This window comes from Oncorhynchus clarkii, chromosome 13 (genome assembly GCF_045791955.1).
Source record: "Oncorhynchus clarkii lewisi isolate Uvic-CL-2024 chromosome 13, UVic_Ocla_1.0, whole genome shotgun sequence".
NCBI lineage: Eukaryota > Metazoa > Chordata > Actinopteri > Salmoniformes > Salmonidae > Oncorhynchus > Oncorhynchus clarkii.
The window spans coordinates 52858914-52879823 of NC_092159.1; the positions used below are offsets into that span (position 1 = coordinate 52858914).

Sequence of the window (20910 nt, forward strand, 5' to 3'; positions counted from 1 at the left end):
AGGATTTTTTATGAGTTTATTTGCAAATTATGGTGGAAAATAAGTATTTGGTCAATAACAAAAGTTTATCTCAATCCTTTGTTATATACCCTTTGTTGGCAATGACAGAGGTCAAACGTTTTCTGTAAGTCTTCACAAGGTTTTCACACACTGTTGCTGGTATTTTGGCCCATTCCTCCATGCAGATCTCCTCTAGAGCAGTGATGTTTTGGGGCTGTTGCTGGACAACAAGGACTTTCAACTCCCTCCAAAGATTTTCTATGGGGTTGAAATCTGGAGACTGGCTAGGCCACTCCAGGACCTTGAAATGCTTCTTACGAAGCCACTCCTTCGTTGCCCGGGCGGTGTGTTTGGGATCATTGTCATGCTGAAAGACCCAACCACGTTTCATCTTCAATGCCCTTGCTGATGGAAGGAGGTTTTCACTCAAAATCTCACGATACATGGCCCCATTCATCCTTTCCTTTACACGGATCCGTCGTCCTGGTCCCTTTGCAGAAAAACAGCCCCAAAGCATGATGTTTCCACCCCCATGCTTCACAATAGGTATGGTGTTCTTTGGATGCAACTCAGCATTCTTTGTCCTCCAAACACGACGAGTTGAGTTTTTACCAAAAAGTTATATTTTGGTTTCATCTGACCATATGACATTCTCCCAATCTTCTTCTGGATCATCCAAATACTCTCTAGCAAACTTCAGACGGGCCTGGACATGTACTGGCTTAAGCAGGGGGACACGTCTGGCACTGCAGGATTTTAGTCCCTGGCGGCGTAGTGTGTTACCGATGGTAGGCTTTGTTACTTTGGTCCCAGCTCTCTGCAGGTCATTCACTAGGTCCCCCCGTGTGGTTCTTGGATTTTTGCTCACCGTTCTTGTGATCATTTTGACCCCACAGGGTGAGATCTTGCGTGGAGCCCCAGATCGAGGGAGATTATCAGTGGTCTTGTATGTCTTCCATTTCCTAATAATTGCTCCCACAGTTGATTTCTTCAAACCAAGCTGCTTACGCAGATTCAGTCTTCCCAGCCTGGTGCAGGTCTACAATTTTGTTTCTGGTGTCCTTTGACAGCTCTTTGGTCTTGGCCATAGTGGAGTTTGGAGTGTGACTGTTTGAGGTTGTGGACAGGTGTCTTTTATACTGATAACAAGTTCAAACATGTGCCATTAATACAGGTAATGAGTGGAGGACAGAGGAGCTTCTTAAAGAAGAAGTTACAGGTCTGTGAGAGCCTTGCTTGTTTGTAGGTGACCAAATACTTATTTTCCACCATAATTGCAAATAAATTCATAAAAAATCCTACAATGCTATTTTCTGGATTTTTTTTCTCATTTTGTCTGTCATAGTTGAAGTGTACCTATGATGAAAATTACAGGCCTCTCTCATATTTTTAAGTGGGAGAACTTGCACAATTGGTAGCTGACTAAATACTTTTTTGCCCTACTGTAACTGCCACTGCTAGAGCAGCCATTAGAGCATCGGAGCAAGAGGAGAGGGCGGAAGGAGGAGGGGAAGAATGAGGCGGGAGGAGGGGAGAGGGTGGAAGGAGGAGGGGGAGAATGAGGCGGGAGGAGGCGAGAAAGCGGAAGGAGGAGGGGGAGAATGAGGCGGGAGGAGGGGAGAGGGTGGAAGGAGGAGGGGGAGAATGAGGCGGGAGGAGGCGGGAGGAGGCGAGAGGGCGGAAGGAGGAGGGGGAGAATGAGGCGTGAGGAGGGGAGTTGGTGCAAGGAGGAGTGGAAGAATGAGGCGGGAGGAGGGGAGTTGGTGCAAGGAGGAGGGGGAGAATGAGGCGGGAGGAGGGGAGAGGGTGGAAGGAGGAGAGGGAGAATGAGGCGGGAGGAGGGGAGAGGGGGAGAATGAGGCGGGAGGAGGGGAGAGGGTGGAAGGAGGAGGGGTAGAATGAGGCGGGAGGAGGGGAGAGGGCGGAAGGAGGAGGGGGAGAATGAGGCGGGAGGAGGGGAGAGGGCGGAAGGAGGAGGGGGAGAATGAGGCGGGAGGAGGCGAGAGGGCGGAAGGAGGAGGGGGAGAATGAGGCGGGAGGAGGGGAGAGGGTGGAAGGAGGAGGGGGAGAATGAGGCGGGAGGAGGGGAGTTGGTGCAAGGAGGAGGGGGAGAATGAGGCGGGAGGAGGGGAGAGGGTGGAAGGAGGAGGGGGAGAATGAGGCAGGAGGAGGGGAGAGGGCGGAAGGAGGAGGGGTAGAATGAGGCGGGAGGAGGGGAGAGGGTGAAAGGAGGAGGGGGAGAATGAGGCGGGAGGAGGGGAGAGGGCGGAAGGAGGAGGGGTAGAATGAGGCGTTAGGAGGGGAGAGGGTGGAAGGAGGAGGGGGAGAATGAGGCGGGAGGAGGGGAGAGGGCGGAAGGAGGAGGGGTAGAATGAGGCGGGAGGAGGGGAGAGGGTGGAAGGAGGAGGGGGAGAATGCGGCGGGAAGAGGGGAGAGGGTGGAAGGAGGAGGGGGAGAATACGGCGGGAAGAGGGGAGAGACGGAAGGAGGAGGGGTAGAATGAGGCGTGAGGAGGGGAGAGGGGGAGAATGAGGCGGGAGGAGGGGAGAGGGTGGAAGGAGGAGGGGTAGAATGAGGCGGGAGGAGGGGAGAGGGTGTAAGGAGGAGGGGGAGAATGAGGCGGGAGGAGGGGAGAGGGTGGAAGGAGGAGGGGGAGAATGAGGCAGGAGGAGGGGAGAGGGCGGAAGGAGGAGGGGTAGAATGAGGCGGGAGGAGGGGAGAGGGTGGATTGAGGAGGGGGAGAATGAGGCGGGAGGAGGGGAGAGGGGGAGAATGAGGCGGGAGGAGGGGAGAGGGTGGAAGGAGGAGGGGGAGAATGAGGCGGGAGGAGGGGAGAGGGGGAGAATGAGGTGGGAGGAGGGGAGAGGGTGGAAGGAGGAGGGGTAGAATGAGGCGGGAGGAGGGGAGAGGGGGAGAATGAGGCAGAATGAGGCTCACAGTGTCAGAACAGCATGGTGGACGGAGAAAGGGAGAGAGAGAGGCGAGAGCAAGATGTTCATGGCTGTAAACAGACACACTGTGGGCTGATGGGTAAAGTGGGGCCCTGCATGGTGCAGTGTGGAGGTTTGATGTGGTGTCTCTTTATGACAGTTATGTGTCAGACAGGGTCCAAGGGGGAGCAGGGGGTCCTTTATATCATGTTTCTGTGTGACCTGTTTTCTAAACACACACTGCCTTCAGGGAGATAACAAAATTGTGTGTGTTGGTGTGGAGGATGATGGAGTGGAGGAGAGGAGCTAGAATAAAGGAGAGGTAGAGAGAACGAGAGAGAAGCAGAGAAATGAGAGTGAAGGAGGGGCAGAGAGAACTAGAGAGTGAAGCAGAGAAATGAGAGTGAAGGATGGGCAGAGAGAATGAGAGAGTGAAGCAGAGAAATGAGAATAAAGGTAGAGGTAGAGAGAACTAGAGAGTGAAGCAGAGAAATGAAAATGGAGAGGTAGAGAGAACTAGAGAGTGAAACAGAGAAATGAGAGTGAAGGAGGGGCAGAGAGAACTAGAGAGTGAAGCAGAGAAATGAGAATAAAGGTAGAGGTAGAGAGAACTAGAGAGTGAAGCAGAGAAATGAGAGTGAAGGAGGGGCAGAGAGAATGAGAGAGAAGCAGAGAAATGAGAGTGAAGGAGAGGTAGAGAGAACGAGAGAGAAGCAGAGAAATGAGAGTGAAGGAGAGGTAGAGAGAACGAGAGAGAAGCAGAGAAATGAGAGTGAAGGAGAGGTAGAGAGAATGAGAGAGTGAAACATAGAAATTAGAATAAAGGAGAGGTAGAGAGAACGAGAGAGTGAAACAGAAATTAGAATAAAGGTAGAGGTAGAGAGAACCCTAATAAAAGAGGGATGAACTGCTTTGGTGAGGAAGAGGAGAGAAGGAGCAGAAAAGAGGAAGATTTGATTTGCTGACATCCTCTGGTCCTTGTCTGCTGCTCTGTAAAGTAGCAAACACACACACACACACACACACACACACACACACACACACAGTGCATTGCGGGGTGTTAGTGTACAGTAGAGCCACCTGGGTCTCTGAGTGTCTGATTCATTCAGGCTCCATCGTAGGTCCCCTGGTGAGAATGAAAACCCAGGCACCTCCTCTGCTCAGCACTGCTCTCCAGAACCCTATCAATTATCCCCACTGCTAACGTGGCACAGCACGCTAACACAGAGCTACATATACACGGACACCTGAGGAGCACTACAGGACAACCTTTCTTCTCCTCTCTCCTTCACCACACTGCTGAGAAATAGCATGCCCTCTCTCCTCTCTCCTTCACCACACTACTGAGAAATAGCATGCCCTCTCTCCTCTCTCCTTCACCACACTGACATCATTGCATTTCTCTCTCTTTCTCTCTGAAACGGGTCAAACTACAACACAACTACCCTTCTCCTGACAAACCCACCCAGATAAGTAAACTATGAGTTACAGAAGCTTTGTGTCCAGAAAGGCACTGATATGAATACAAGCCCCAGAATACATTTCTGTGGTTCAAATGTCCCGATCTGCAGTACACAGACCCAGTAGTGACTTATAGAAACGTATAGAAGGACATTATACAGAGGTTAAAGCTACTAAACAGTATAGAGTAGCACAGTACATGACGGTGATTTAACAATTCAATTATTCCGTTAGCTGCACTGTTATTGTTAACAAGATAAGTTGGCCAACTGATGCAATAGCAGAAGGCCTGACTCTCCACTGAGTGTAACAGTCCTGGTCGTGTAGCATGGATCTCCCCACTGGAAAGAGCAGTAGGGATCAATAATGATGTAGTGCTACATTTACTGGGAGCAGGAACAGGTAGAGTTCTACTCTCCTCTCTGCATTTACTGGGAGCAGGAACAGGTAGAGTTCTACTCTCCTCTCTGCATTTACTGGGAGCAGGAACAGGTAGAGTTCTACTCTCCTCTCTACATTTACTGGGAGCAGGGACAGGTAGAGTTCTACTCTCCTCTCTACATTTACTGGGAGCAGGAACAGGTAGAGTTCTACTCTCCTCTCTACATTTACTGGGAGCAGGAACAGGTAGAGTTCTACTCTCCTCTCTGCACTCTACATTTACTGGGAGCAGGAACAGGTAGAGTTCTACTCTCCTCTCTACATTTACTGGGAGCAGGAACAGGTAGAGTTCTACTCTCCTCTCTGCATTTACTGGGAGCAGGAACAGGTAGAGTTCTACTCTCCTCTCTACATTTACTGGGAGCAGGAACAGGTAGAGTTCTACTCTCCTCTCTACATTTACTGGGAGCAGGGACAGGTAGAGTTCTACTCTCCTCTCTACATTTACTGGGAGCAGGAACAGGTAGAGTTCTACTCTCCTCTCTCCTCTCTACATTTACTGGGAGCAGGGACAGGTAGAGTTCCACTCTCCTCTCTACATTTACTGGGAGCAGGAACAGGTAGAGTTCGACTCTCCTCTCTACATTTACTGGGAGCAGGGACAGGTAGAGTTCTACTCTCCTCTCTCCTCTCTACATTTACTGGGAGCAGGGACAGGTAGAGTTCTACTCTCCTCTCTACATTTACTGGGAGCAGGGACAGGTAGAGTTCTACTCTCCTCTCTACATTTACTGGGAGCAGGAACAGGTAGAGTTCTACTCTCCTCTCTGCACTCTGCTCTCTACATTTACTGGGAGCAGGAACAGGTAGAGTTCTACTCTCCTCTCTGCACTCTGCTCTCTACATTTACTGGGAGCAGGAACAGGTAGAGTTCTACTCTCCTCTCTGCACTCTGCTCTCTACATTTACTGGGAGCAGGAACAGGTAGAGTTCTACTCTCCTCTCTGCACTCAGCTCTCTACATTTACTGGGAGCAGGAACAGGTAGAGTTCTACTCTCCTCTCTGCACTCTGCTCTCTACATTTACTGGGAGCAGGAACAGGTAGAGTTCTACTCTCCTCTCTGCACTCTGCTCTCTACATTTCCATGGGTTCCTACAGGCTTCGTCAGCAGCAGTTGTAGACGAACGTTATGGGCCTTCCCAACAACGCAGAGAGAAAGAACATAGAGAAATAATAGGAAAGGAATAACACCTAGTAATACATTTACCAATAAATACACAATGAGTAACGATAACTTGGCTATATACACAAAGTACCAGTACCTAGTCGATGTGAAGGGATACGAGGTCATTGAGTAGATACAGTGGGGCAAAAAAGTATTTAGTCAGCCACCAATTGTGCAAGTTCTCCCACTTAAAAAGATGAGAGAGGCCGTAATTTTCCTCATAGGTACACTGAAACTATGACAGACAAAATGAGAAAAAAAATCCAGAAAATCACATTGTAGGATTTTTAATGAATTGATTTGCTCGGCAACATGATATGAATCTACTGTGGTGTTGGATTTTTACTCCAGGAAATATATATATATAGTATATTATAGTATAGCATAGTGTTGTTTAATGATGTGTGGTGAACTTGGAAATACATATAGTGTGTAGTATAGTATGGTATAATAAGGTATAGTTCATACAGTACACTCAGTATGTGTTGATAGAAGCCAGTTGTGAAGCAAGCCTTGACAGAGTGAATCTGTGTCACAACAGTTTGTCTTACTCTGTTCTGCCCAGTGAAGACAAAGTGATGTCTCTGTAAGGGCTTGCAGGGTTTTTGGCACTGTGAGATATGACTTGACTTGTTGGCTGTTGTTCTGTTCTGCTGGCATGCTCACACATCCTAACACACACATTAACACACACACTAACACACACATAAACACACACACTGGCCGCCTCTTCTGAGCTCATCTGACAGTGCTGTGTCGACTCAGCTGCTTCGCCTGTCACCTCCACGTTTCAGGTGGCTGGTAACACAAAGCACTGTGTGACACGCACACAGAGGACCCTGTCACACACACACTTGCTCGCAAACACCCACACACACACCCACACCCACACGTGTCATGCCTGCACGCATCATGCCAGCTGCCATCAGCGGCCCTTTAAACACCCTCCCTCTATCCCTAACCCCTATCCCTCACCCGTTAAGTAGAACCAAACAAACAAACATATGTCACCTATAAAGACACCAAAACACCCTGCACTCCCAGTGAGCCATGAAAGATGGGGCATTACCAGAGCGATTAGCAGCAGCAAATTCAATTAATCTCTGCAGAGGGAGAGGGGTAGAGAGCGGGAGGGAAGGTACCCCCCTCTCCTGGTAATTAATAGAAGCCCAGTTAGTTGCCACTAGGTTTGGGATGAGATGACCTTCTCCTGGTAATTAATAGAAGCCCAGTTAGATGTCACTAGGTTTGGGATGAGATGACCTTCTCCTGGTAATTAATAGAAGCCCAGTTAGATGTCACTAGGTTTGGGATGAGATGACCTTCTGCTGGTAATTAATAGAAGCCCAGTTAGATGTCACTAGGTTTGGGATGAGATGACCTTCTCCTGGTAATTAATAGAAGCCCAGTTAGATGTCACTAGGTTTGGGATGAGATGACCTTCTCCTGGTAATTAATAGAAGCCCAGTTAGTTGTCATTAGGTTTGGGATGAGATGACCTTCTCCTGGTAATTAATAGAAGCCCAGTTAGATGTCACTAGGTTTGGGATGAGATGACCTTCTCCTTGTAATTAATAGAAGCCCAGTTAGTTGTCATTAGGTTTGGGATGAGATAACCTTCTCCTGGTAATTAATAGAAGCCCAGTTAGTTGCCACTAGGTTTGGGATGAGGAGGACTGTAACACTGAATCTAATTCACTCAGGATCTATTTATATTCTGGTGTCAGAGCCCGACAACACGTAGTGTGGTGCGGCGGAATGCGGCGCGGGTGGGGAGAACTAACGTGTGTGTGTTTGCAAGTCTGGTCTGGCCCACAGCCCATCCCTGAGGGAGAGGAGAAGACTGACGGAGGACTGTTCTAATTGGCTCGTCTTTCTCACTTCAGACAGCCAAGACTTTTCATCACGACGCGATCAGGTTCCAATTTTCTCATAACCCGCTCCACCCTCCTTCCTTCAGATCCAATAAACAAGCTTCTTTAATAGAAGACGGGAATAGGAAAAATGCAAGTCAGCAGCTATTTAATCATCACTTTCGATTGGCTCCTGTGTGCAGTCAGAGGGAAATGTCTGGTCTGGAATAAGAGAGAATAAGAGAGGACGGAAGAGGAAACTGTTTATTTATAACCCAGGACCAGATCACCACCTAACAACAAAACAACACCAGAGTAGACCACATAAAGTAGAACATAGCAACAAGGGGCCAGCCAACCTGACCACCACAACAAGTCAACTCACATCTCAGGGCTACATTCAGAGAGAGAGATGATAGAGGAGACTGAAAGAGGACATGATCTCACCCAAAGGCTGCAGGGCAAAAGAGAGAGAGAAGAAGAAAGATAACACAGACTAGAAAACCTTCCCCAACAGCAAAGGTCACAGTTATAACTTTTACTGTTGCGATGGTAACAGGACTCAACCCTGAACTACAGTATATATCTAGAGGCAGGTTAGCTGAGGGCCTGTGAGCACCAAGCAGAGGAGGGTCAGAGTTTATCATAATCTTAAGGGGGCACAGACAGCCAGGTAGGACAGCTCCTCTAGAGGCCTGGAGGCCATGCTGCACTTTGTGTTGCACTTGGACAGTTGAAAGTGGAGTGTTGGGACAACTCCTACAGGTGACAGTGGAGTGTTGGGACAACTCCTACAGGTGACAGTGGAGTGTTGGGACAACTCCTACAGGTGACAGTGGAGTGTTGGGACAACTCCTACAGGTGACAGTGAGGTGTTGGGACAACTCCTACAGGTGACAGTGGAGTGTTGGGACAACTCCTACAGGTGACAGTGGAGTGTTGGGACAACTCCTACAGGTGACAGTGGAGTGTTGGGACAACTCCTACAGGTGACAGTGGAGTGTTGGGACAACTCCTACAGGTGACAGTGGAGTGTTGGGACAACTCCTACAGGTGACAGTGGAGTGTTGGGACAACTCCTACAGGTGACAGTGGAGTGTTGGGACAACTCCTACAGGTGACAGTGGAGTGTTGGGACAACTCCTACAACCTGCAAAGAGAAAGGAAAGCGACAGCAGAAGATAAAGAGAGGGAGGGAAAGAGATGAGATCAATGGGGGAGGGGAAGAGATGAGATCAATGGGGGAGGGGAAGAGATGAGATCAATGGGGGAGGGGAAGAGATTAGCTCAATGGGGGAGGGGAAGAGATGAGATCAATGGGGGAGGGGAAGAGATGAGATCAATGGGGGAGGGGAAGAGATTAGCTCAATGGGGGAGGGGAAGAGATGAGATCAATGGGGGAGGGGAAGAGATGAGATCAATGGGGGAGGGGAAGAGATGAGATCAATGGGAGAGTGAAAGAGATGAGATCAATGGATAGAGTGAAAGAGATGAGATCAATGGGAGAGGGGAAGAGATGAGATCAATGGGAGAGGGGAAGAGATGAGATCAATGGGAGAGGGGAAGAGATGAGATCAATGGGGGAGGGGAAGAGATGAGATCAATGGGAGAGTGAAAGAGATGAGATCAATGGATAGAGTGAAAGAGATGAGATCAATGGGAGAGGGGAAGAGATGAGATCAATGGGAGAGGGGAAGAGATGAGATCAATGGATAGAGAGTAGAACATAAAGAGTTGTAGAAGAACGGCATGAAACCAAGAGAGAGAAGGCTGACAGAGAAGGAGAGATGAAAAAAGGCGATATTGACATGGAGATATGTTGAGAGGAAGAGAGGAGTGTGAGAATTCAGAGAAGAGGTCAGGGAGTTGTTGATGTCGGTTTTGCTTTCTTCAGTTCCTGTACTCACGGCTCCCTGAAGGAAAAAACATAGACATTCACCCACAGAGTATATTTTACCCACCTCTTCCCTTCATCCCTCCCATAGTCATCAATCAAGCCCCCCCCCCCCCCCCCCACACACACACACACACCACACTTCTGTCTCTTCCCAGTGGAGGGGGGATGAGGCGGCAGCCCCCTGGAATACTCCTGCACAGTGAGAGGATCAATGCTGAGAGTAATACTACATGAGGAGGAGGGGACACTGTCTGAGCAGAGATTTTCACATGACTCAGGCTCCACACAACACCAGAATCCTCACCCTGTCTGCCTGTGTTCTTGTGTTCTTGTGTGTGTGCAAGCTTTAGGGTGTGATTGAGAGTGTGTGAGAGACAGTGTGTGATGTGGGTGTGTGTTTCTGCGTGTGTTTGTGTATGTGTGTGTGTGTGTGTGTGTTTGTACTTGTGTTTGTGTGTGTGTATGAGCAACAGAGCGTGTGCGTAATGTGTGTGTACGTGCGTGTGTGTGTGTGTCACACCTGCCACGGAGATGTGAGCAGCACCCGAGGGAGCCGGTAGCCAGTTACCATGGGGATATTGAAATGTGCACATCTTCAGGGTCATGTGGTCTAAAATATCCCCTTTGCTGTTTGTGTTAACATTGTGGCATGATGACACAGACACAGTCTCCTGCCTCCCAGTCTCACTGTGGACAATGTTCACTGTTCTTGGAGATCAGAGGGACCACTAAGATGTTTGGCACCAGATAAAGCAAACTATCAGGCCCAGGGGTCAATGTGTGTGTGAGTGTGGTGGTGTGTGTTACCGCTATGATCGGCAATAAAGGCTGACCCCTCGCTGTACTGCTGTATGAAGTGCTTATCTGCCATGGTGTTTGTGGAGCACCTTCCCCGTGTGAAAATCTCTCTCAGCCTCTGGAGCGTGGCACTGTCAATGGAGAAAAAGGGTTTAGTGCTGTGTGTGTGTAGGTGTGTTTGTTTGCAGGTGTGTGTGTGTGTAAGAGAGAGAGAGAGCAAGAGCGAGAGAGCAATGTGTGTCTGTCTGGTCTGGTCTTGGTCTGTCTGTTTGTGTGTGTGGCTGAGTGTCTGAGAGAGCGAGTCTGTGTGTGTGTTGGTGTGAATGACAGTCAGTTGCTGAGAGGGCTGAGAGGGGTTAGGTGGGGGAGAAGGGGGATGGGGATGGGGGGTGGGGAAGGGGGTGAGGGGTGTGGGTGATGGGGGGTCTGGGTACTCACTGTAGGGGACACACTCGTACTGTATCTCCAGGTACTTGTAGGTCCCTGGGCAGGGGTCTGGGAACACATCGGACCCTGCCACCACCACACATTGGGTACGGTTATTACATCTGTCCCACAGAGAGAGAGAGGGGGAGAGAGAGAGAGGGGGAGAGAGAGAGAGAGAGAGAGAGAGAGAGAGAGAGAGAGAGAGAGAGAGAGAGAGAGAGAGAGAGAGAGAGAGAAAGAGAGAGAGAGAGAGAGATAAATATATATATATATATATATATAGAGAGAGAGAGAGAGAGAGAGAGAGAGATAGAAAGAGCGAGAGAGGGATATATATATATAGAGAGAGAGATAGAAAGAAAGAGCGAGAGAGCAAGAGAGAGAGAGAGATATAAAGAGTGAGAGATATATATATATATATATATATAGAGAGAGAGAGAGATATAGAGAGAGATATATATATATATAGAGAGAAAGAGCGAGAGAGAGAGATAGAAAGAGAGAGAGATAGAAAGAGTGAGAGAGAAAAAGAGAGAAAGAGCAAGAGAGACAGAGAGAAAGAGCAAGAGAGAGAGAGAAAGAGCAAGAGAGAGAGAGAGAAAGAGCAAGAGAGAGAGATAGAGAGAGAGAGATAGAAAGAGCGAGAGAGAGAGAGAGAGATAGAAAGAAAGAGCGAGAAAGAGAGAGTGAGTGAGGGGAGAGAGAGAACATTAAAAGGAACACAAAATTCAACATACAAATTAGGATCTGGCTAAAAATACTTGAATCAGTTATAGAACCCATTGCCCTTTATGGTTGTGAGGTCTGGGGTCCGCTCACCAACCAAGAATTCACAAAATGGGACAAACACCTAATTGAAACTCTGCATGCAGAATTATGCAAAAATATCCTCTATGTACAACGCAAAACAGCAAATAATGTACGCAGAGTAGAATTTGGGCCGATACCCACTAATTATCAAAAATCTCCAGAAAAGAGATGTTAAATTCTACAACCACCTAAAAGGAAACAATTCCCAAACCTTCCATAACAAAGCCATCACCTACAGAGAGATGATCCTGGTGAAGACTCTGTTCAGAAACACATACAGACCCCACAGAGCCCCAGGACAGCAACACAATTAGACCCAACCAAATCATGAGAAAACAAAAAGATAATTACTTGACACATTGGAAAGAATTAACAAAAACAGAGCAAACTATAATGCTATTTGGCCCTAAACAGAGAGTACACAGTGGCAGAATACCTGACAACTGTGACTGACCCAAAATTAAGGACATCTTTGACTATGTACAGACTCCGTGAACATAGCCTTGCTATTGAGAAAGGCCGCCGTAGGCAGATCTGGCTCTCAAGAGAAGACATGTGCTCACTGCCCACAAAATGAGGTGGAAATTGAGCTGCACTTCCTAACCTCCTGCCCAATGTATGACCATATTAGAGACACATATTTCCCTCAGATTACCTAGACCCACAAAGAATTTGAAAACAAACCTAATTTTGATAAACTCCAATATCTACTGGGTGAAATTCCACAGTGCCACAAGAAAACGGTAACCAGTGAAGAACAAAAGCCATTGTTAACACGGCCTGTATTTATTTTCCCTTTTGTACTTTTTGCACATCATTACAACACTGTATAAATAAATATGACATTTGAGTGTAATGTTTACTGTTCATTTTGTATTTTTTATTTATCTTTTGTTTATTATCTATGTTGCTCTGTCTGTATGCTATGTCTTGCTTGTTCTATGTTGCTCTGTCTGTATGCTATGTCTTGCTTGTCCTATGTTGCTCTGCGTGTGCTCACTGCTCAATGATTGTCTATATTGTAATTGTTTTTAATAACCTGCCCAGGGACTGCGGTTGAAAATTAGCCGGATGTCACTTTTACTGAAACGTTGTTTAATGTGCACTGTCCCTGTAAAAATAAAATAAACTCAAACTTAAACTATTTCACTTGCTTTGGCAATGTACACATATGTTTCCCATGCCAATAAAGCCCCTCAAGTATCCGCCCCTTTTGTACATTTTCGCCTAAAATGACATACCCAAATCTAACTGCCTGTAGCTCAGGACCTGAAGCAAGAATATGCATATTCTTGACACCATTTGAAAGGAAACACTTTGAAGTTTGTGGAAATGTTAAATGAATGTAGGAGAATATAACACATTAGATCTGATAAAAAATGTTTTGTATTTTTTAAATCTTTTTGAAATCTTTGAAATGCAAGAGAAAGGCCATAATGTATTATTCCATCCCAGGTGCAACTTAGATTTTGTGTATGCGCAAAGTTTTAGACTGATCCAATGAACCATTGCATTTCTGGTCAAAATTTTGTGTCAACACTGCCCAAATGTGCCTAATTGGTTTATTAATAACTTTTCAAGTTCATAACTGTGCACTCTCCTCAAACAATAGTGTGGTATTCTTTCACTGTAATAGCTACTGTAAATTGGACAGTGCAGTTAGATTAACAATAATCTAAACTTTCTGCCAATATCAGATATGTCTCTGTCCTGGGAAATGTTCTTGTTACTTACAACCTCATGCTAATTGCATTAGCCTATGTTAGCTCAACCGTCCCACGGGGGACCCACCGATCCTGTAGAAATTGAAATAGAATTGAAATTGAATTGAGAGTGAGAGAGAAAGAGAGAGAGAGAGAGTGAGAGAGAGAGAGAGAGAGAAACATGGGAACAGAGAAATAAAACTAGACAGAGGAGAGTGAAGAGAGTGATGAGAAAAAAATGAATGAGGTCATTGAGAGAATGACAGAAGAGACAAAAGAGAAGAGGCAGAAAAATGTCCTTGGGGCTAAAGACGGAGGGAACGGGTCGGAAGGGGGTCATTTCACACTAGACTAGATCATGTGACAGCTGGACCTGAGGGGATGAGGCGACGGAGGGATGAGGGAGGAAGAGTGCCGTAAGAGTCTCCCTCCCCCGATGGCTTGTGAGTGTGAGCAATTAAAGGTGAGAGAATGAGGGGGAGGGGGACTAGTGCTGCTAAGACACACACACACACACACACATACACACACACACACACACACACACACACACACACACACACACACACACACACACACACACACACACACACACACACACACAGCTCAATGTATGCTCCCTCACACAATCACACTCCCAGCACACACACTTCCCTTTTCAGTACATTCCACCCTTCTCTGTCCCCCTCTATCCTCCTCTGTCTTCTATCCTCCTCTATCCACCTCTGTCCTCCTCTTTCTTCTATCCTCCTCTATCCTCCTCTGTCTTCTGTCCACTTCTGTCCTCCTCTGTCCACCTCTGTCCTCCTCTGTCTTCTATCCTCCTCTGTCTTCTGTCCTCCTCTGTCTTCTATCCTACTCTGTATTCCTCTGTCCTCCTCTTTCTTCTATCCTCCTCTGTCCTCCTCTATCCTCTGTCCTCCTCTATCCTCTGTCCTCCCCTATCCTCCTCTATCCTCTGTCCTTCTCTATTCTCCTCTGTCTTCTATCCACCTCTGTCCTCCTCTGTCCTCTATCCACCTCTGTCCTCCTCTGTCTTCTATCTTCCTCTGTCCCTCTCTGTCTTCTATCCACCTCTGTCCTCCTCTGTCTTCTATCCACCTCTGTCCTCCTCTGTCTTCCTCTGTCCTGGTCTGTCCTCCTCTGTCTTCTATCCACCTCTGTCTTCCTCTGTCCTGGTCTGTCCTCCTCTGTCTTCTATCCTCCTCTGTCCACCTCTGTCCTCCTCTGTCTTCCTCTGTCCTGGTCTGTCCTCCTCTGTCTTCTATCCACCTCTGTCCTCCTCTGTCTTCTATCTTCCTCTGTCCCTCTCTGTCTTCTATCCACCTCTGTCCCTCTCTGTCTTCTATCCTCCTCTGTCTTCCTCTGTCCTGGTCTGTCCTCCTCTGTCTTCTATCCACCTCTGTCCTCCTCTGTCTTCTATCCACCTCTGTCCTCCTCTGTCTTCCACTGTCCTGGTCTGTCCTCCTCTGTCTTCTATCCACCTCTGTCTTCCTCTGTCCTGGTCTTTCCTCCTCTGTCTTCTATCCTCCTCTGTCCACCTCTGTCCTCCTCTGTCTTCCTCTGCCCTGGTCTGTCCTCCTCTGTCTTCTATCCTCCTCTGTCCACCTCTATCCTCCTCTGTCCACCTCTGTACTTCTTTGTCCTGCTCTATCCTTCTCTGTCCTCCTCTGTCCTCCTCTATCCAGCTTTAGCATTATTTCTCTCTTTCTGCTCTCTCTCTTGTTCATTCTCCATTTCTCTCCACGCCACTGCTGCACTCTCTTTATCTCCCCATCAGTGGTTCACTCTAGCCCGCTCCCTCCCTCCATCCCTCCATCCCTACATCAATCCCCTTCAGATCTCTCCATCTCTCCATCCCTCCATCCCTACATCAATCCCCTTCAGATCTCTCCATCTCTCCATCCCTCCATCCCCACACCATTCCTCCTGTCCATCTCTCTCTCCCTCTGTGCTTCCCTCCATCTCACCAGTAGCACCCTCTCCCTCCGTTACATGTGTGATGGATAGCAGGGAGAGGGCTGCCATAGATCAGCTCTATGAGGAGGCAGATGCTAAGCACCGCCAGAGTGCAGCTGCAGGCAGCCACACTACAAACACAAATCTCACTACACACATACTGCATGCACTCGACTTTACACACTAACATAACATAAGATTAAAATAACAAGCAGGACAGAAAGACACACCCACCCTGGGTGTCCTATGTATTCTTATTTATCTTACACACACACACACACACACACACACACACACACACACACACACACACACACACACACACACACACACACACACACACACACACACACACACACACACACACACACACACACACATACACACACACACACACACACACACACACACACACACACACACACACACACACACACCTATCCACCCAACCCTCCCACCTCCCCACACGTACCTCTGTGACATGATCTTGAAGGCGTCAGGCAGGTAACACTGCACGTTCTCCATTTGGAAGGGGTCAGCGTCACAGATCTTGTCGTCCGTGCGGCCGTAGTTGGCTGTCTCAATCATGATGACATCACTGCCAGGGCAGCGCAGCTCGATGGGGTATCCCTCGCACGCCAGCTCTCTACGCATCAGGCCGAAGGGCATCGCTGACCGACTCAGAGCTACAGCAGAGAGAGAAAGAGAGAGAGAGAAGGAGAGAGAGGAGAGAGAGGGAGAGACAGAGGAGAGAGAGAGAGAGAAGGTGTGAGAGAGGGGGAGAGAGAGGAGAGAGAGAAGGTGTGAGAGAGGGGGAGAGAGAGAGAGAGAGAGAGAGAGAGAGAGAGAGAGAGAGAGAGAGAGAGAGAGAGAAAGTGTGTTATTGACAATGTAAGTGCATGGTATGAAATAGGAGGGAAATCATACAAACAAATGGCAGACATACCACTCTCTGTAGAATAACAAACAGCATAAAGCAAATGGCTAGGTAGAGAAAATGCTAGTCATCATGTACAGTAGCAGAAAGACAGGGCCTAAGAGCAGAATTTGTATTTTTGCATAGCAGTTAGAATATAACATAAACACAATGAGACCATCATCTCAATTCACAGAGGACACAACTAAAAACAGTGTAGCCAGCCTCATAGACAGAGAGTGCAAGTGGACGTTGGATCCTAAAAGAGCACTTCCAGACCAGACCTGCCTTCCAAATGGCACCCTATTCCCTATAGTACACACATTATTTTTAATAGGGAATAGGGTGCCATTTGAGACACACCCCAGCTCTCCCAATCATGATATTTACCCACTTTGAGAGGCAAACTGTTCAACTTTCTGGCTTGTTCCATTAACAGACTCCCACACACACAGCCAGCAGCTCAACCCCCACCACTCGGACACGCACGCGTCTGACGCACAGCTCTGAAATAGAATGTCTGCCTTCCAGCCGACGTCAACATTACACCTGAGTAGGGCTCACCTCCATACAGAGAGGGGGAATGAGGGAGGGAGATGAGAGAGAGGAGGAGGCAAGAAAATACATTGAACAGAGAAGAGAAGAGGGCCTAAGAGAGGGAGAGAGAATCTCACCCTAGCCTCAGGCAGGGCCTCTCTGTACGAGGGCTGGCAGGCCCCTAGGCTCCCTCCCCCCACCTGTGTCATCTGTCCGTTTGCCATTTGTACGCCCACTCCATGCAATCAGAAGACTGCGAGGGCAGCTAGGAGAGAGAGAGCTGGCACGGCGGACAGAGAGAGGGGGCAGCCAGGGTTAATCGCTGTGCCAGGGCTGAGAGGGCAGCTAGGAGAGAGAGAGCTGGCGCGGCGGACAGAGGGGGCAGCCAGGGTAGCGGGGGTTAATCGCTGTGCCAGGGCTGAGAGGGCAGCTAGGAGAGAGAGAGCTGGCGCGGCGGACAGAGAGAGGGGGCAGCCAGGGTAGTGGGGGTTAATCGCTGTGCCAGGGCTGAGAGGGCAGCTAGGAGAGAGAGAGCTGGCACGGGGGACAGAGAGAGGGGGCAGCCAGGGTAGCGGGGATTAATCGCTGTGCCAGGGTTGAGAGGGCAGCTAGGAGAGAGAGAGCTGGCGCGGCGGACAGAGAGAGGGGGCAGCTAGGAGAGAGAGAGCTGGCACGGCGGACAGAGAGAGGGGGCAGCCAGGGTAGCGGGGGTTAATCGCTGTGCCAGGGCTGAGAGGGCAGCTAGGAGAGAGAGAGCTGGCACGGGGGACAGAGAGACGGGGCAGCCAGGGTAGCGGGGGTTAATCGCTGTGCCAGGGCTGAGAGGGCAGCTAGGAGAGAGAGAGCTGGCGCGGCGGACAGAGAGAGGGGGCAGCCAGGGTAGAGGGGGTTAATCGCTGTGCCAGGGCTGAGAGGGCAGCTAGGAGAGAGAGAGCTGGCACGGCGGACAGAGAGAGGGGGCAGCCAGGGTAGCGGGGGTTAATCGCTGTGCCAGGGCTGAGAGGGCAGCTAGGAGAGAGAGAGCTGGCGCGGCGGACAGAGAGAGGAGGCAGCCAGGGTAGCGGGGGTTAATCGCTGTGCCAGGGCTGAGAGGGCAGCTAGGAGAGAGAGAGCTGGCGCGGCGGACAGAGAGAGGGGGCAGCCAGGGTAGCGGGGGTTAATCGCTGTGCCAGGGCTGAGAGGGCAGCTAGGAGAGAGAGAGCTGGCGCGGGAGACAGAGAGAGGGGGCAGCCAGGGTAGCGGGGGTTAATCGCTGTGCCAGGCTAAGAGGGCAGCTAGGAGAGAGAGAGCTGGCGCGGCGGACAGAGAGAGGGGGCAGCCAGGGTAGCGGGGGTTAATCGCTGTGCCAGGGCTGAGAGGGCAGCTAGGAGAGAGAGAGCTGGCGCGGCGGACAGAGAGAGGGGGCAGCCAGGGTAGTGGGGATTAATCGCTGTGCCAGGGCTGAGAGGGCAGCTAGGAGAGAGAGAGCTGGCGCGGCGGACAGAGAGAGGGGGCAGCCAGGGTAGCGGGGGTTAATCACTGTGCCAGGGCTGAGAGGGCAGCTAGGAGAGAGAGAGCTGGCTCGGCGGACAGAGAGAGGGGGCAGCCAGGGTAGCGGGGGTTAATCGCTGTGCCAGGGCTGAGAGGGCAGCTAGGAGAGAGAGCTGGCTCGGTGGACAGAGAGAGGGGGCAGCCAGGGTAGCGGGGGTTAATCGCTGTGCCAGGGCTGAGAGGGCAGCTAGGAGAGAGAGAGCTGGCGCGGCGGACAGAGAGAGGGGGCAGCCAGGGTAGCGGGGGTTAATCGCTGTGCCAGGGCTGAGAGGGCAGCTAGGAGAGAGAGAGCTGGTTCGGCGGACAGAGAGAGGGGGCAGCCAGGGTAGCGGGGGTTAATCGCTGTGCCAGGGCTGAGAGGGCAGCTAGGAGAGAGAGAGCTGGCTCGGCGGACAGAGAGAGGGGGCAGCCAGGGTAGCGGGGGTTAATCACTGTGCCAGGGCTGAGAGGGCAGCTAGGAGAGAGAGAGCTGGCTCGGCGGACAGAGAGAGTGGGCAACCAGGGTAGCGGGGGTTAATTGCTGTGCCAAGGCTGAGAGGGCAGCTAGGAGAGAGAGAGCTGGCTCGGCGGACAGAGAGAGGGGGCAGCCAGGGTAGCGGGGGTTAATCGCTGTGCCAGGGCTGAGAGGGCAGCTAGGAGAGAGAGAGCTGGCGCGGCGGACAGAGAGAGGGGGCAGCCAGGGTAGCGGGGGTTAATCGCTGTGCCAGGGCTGAGAGGGCCACAGACATACACAGAGAGAGACACTCTTCATCCACTTCATCTCTCTCTCCCTCATCCCCCTCTCCATCTCTCTCTCCCTCTCCTCTATCCCCCTCTCCATCTCTCTTCATCTGCATAAGTAGGCTTTCTAGCGGCCTCTGCATTCAGACCTTCAACAAATTCAGTCCTACTCAGCTCACCACAAAATGGCTGCAGCCTTGGCATGTCCTCCACAAGGTCCAGTAGATAAGCTCCAAAAAAATACCATATTGTTAAATTTGGCATAGAAGAATGACAATTGAGGTGCTTGTATAATTGTTCCGCATTGAACAAAACCTGATATAGTGCCATTCATCAAAGCCTTGGGCCTGCATGTTGTGCCCCCTATAGGTCAATGGTGAAAATGCACTTGCCAGCATTTCATTTTGGGTCGTTGCTTCCCCTGAGTTGGATCTATGTGGCCCTGCATTTGCTGTTTTCTCACCCGGCTGGTATGTTTTGACAGTGTGTTTAAAAGTACAAATGAAAAAACCTTCACTTGAACATGATTGGTCAACTCTCCCAGCCTTCCTCCATCAATGTATGTGAATATTTGGGTTGCTGCAGTTCAGACCTGTGGCTCTCTAACCTTGCCCACTCTGAGAGCTGCAAAAACTTGAAATCAGTCACCAAAGATAGGGGATAAAATGCAAAAAGGCTAAACAGCAAGAATGTTGTTCAAATGTGCTCAACAGGGTGGGTTAAATTGCCAGAAAAAGGTAATATAGAGTTAGAATATGGTAAATAAGTGTTTAATTAAAAAACATTATTTGGTGAAAAATATCATTGAATTGATGTCAAAAGACTATATACATTGATTAAACAATATTTCATGCCCCCTGTGGTAAATTAATCAATATTCAGACTAAAGAACGCCTATAAAATAATGCCTTTAATTGTAATAAAAAGCTGCACTCAAATTGTCACATATCTGAAATTGTAGTCTGAACATGTGGAAAACATGATGGAGGAATATGGATCATTTGAAATGTAAGAAAATCTTTTTGGGGGACATTGTACTATATACCACCCAGAAACGCATTCATTTAAATGTAATTCAATATTTATGTTTGGGGGACATTGTACTATATACCACCCAGAAACGCATTCATTTAAATGTAATTCAATATACATGTTTGGACACACAAAATGATCATCATTTGCTCAAATTTGCCATCAGTCCTCATATAAAGTGATACTGTGAGATTCAGATGAACTCATGGATAATATTTCAATTGTTGGTCTCTGTGTGACATATAAAGGAAGCTTGTGGTAGTTATACGGGCCAATACGAACTAGTGTTCGCTCAACGACTGGAAGTCGACAGCTAGATACAGAACAAGAGATGTGCTTGTTTTGTGCTGGGGAACCCCATATTAAATACTAAGCATGGCCTCCCCTCCCCTCAATGAAAGCTGGGTTTGTATCCTGCCCAATGCATTCAACAAGTAGCCAAGCCAATCCATAAAGGGTTTTGATCGTGAGACTGCCTTGAAATAAATCTTAATCACCAAATACTTTTTTTAAAGATCACAGTTGGGAGCAGCAAAACAGTGAGCAGACATTCTCACGCCCATCATGAAATGAGAAATGTGATGATGCCGGCGACCCTCGTATTTAGAAACATAGTTTACCTGTAACCATTTCTTGTTAGGGGTTCAGGCAGCGAAGCTGCAAGAAACCATATTGTACTTGTTGGTTCCCCAGCAGTGAGCTCCCTTCTCCTACTCAAAGAGCTTAAGAG

At 49.0% G+C, this 20910-nt stretch overlaps 1 protein-coding gene across 1 annotated transcript in view; it reads right to left on the reverse strand.

Annotated features, from left to right (window-relative positions):
- The window catches only part of LOC139365071 (adhesion G protein-coupled receptor L1-like), a 251969-nt gene that overhangs the window by 97240 nt on the left and 133819 nt on the right, over nt 1–20910 (reverse strand). The window contains exons 3-6 of the mRNA XM_071102434.1: nt 15918–16131; nt 10986–11095; nt 8566–8576; nt 4511–4520 (exon numbers count right to left, since the gene is read on the reverse strand). Of these exons, the coding sequence (XP_070958535.1) occupies nt 4511–4520; nt 8566–8576; nt 10986–11095; nt 15918–16131 (345 nt within the window). The remainder of the gene's footprint in view (nt 1–4510; nt 4521–8565; nt 8577–10985; nt 11096–15917; nt 16132–20910) is intronic.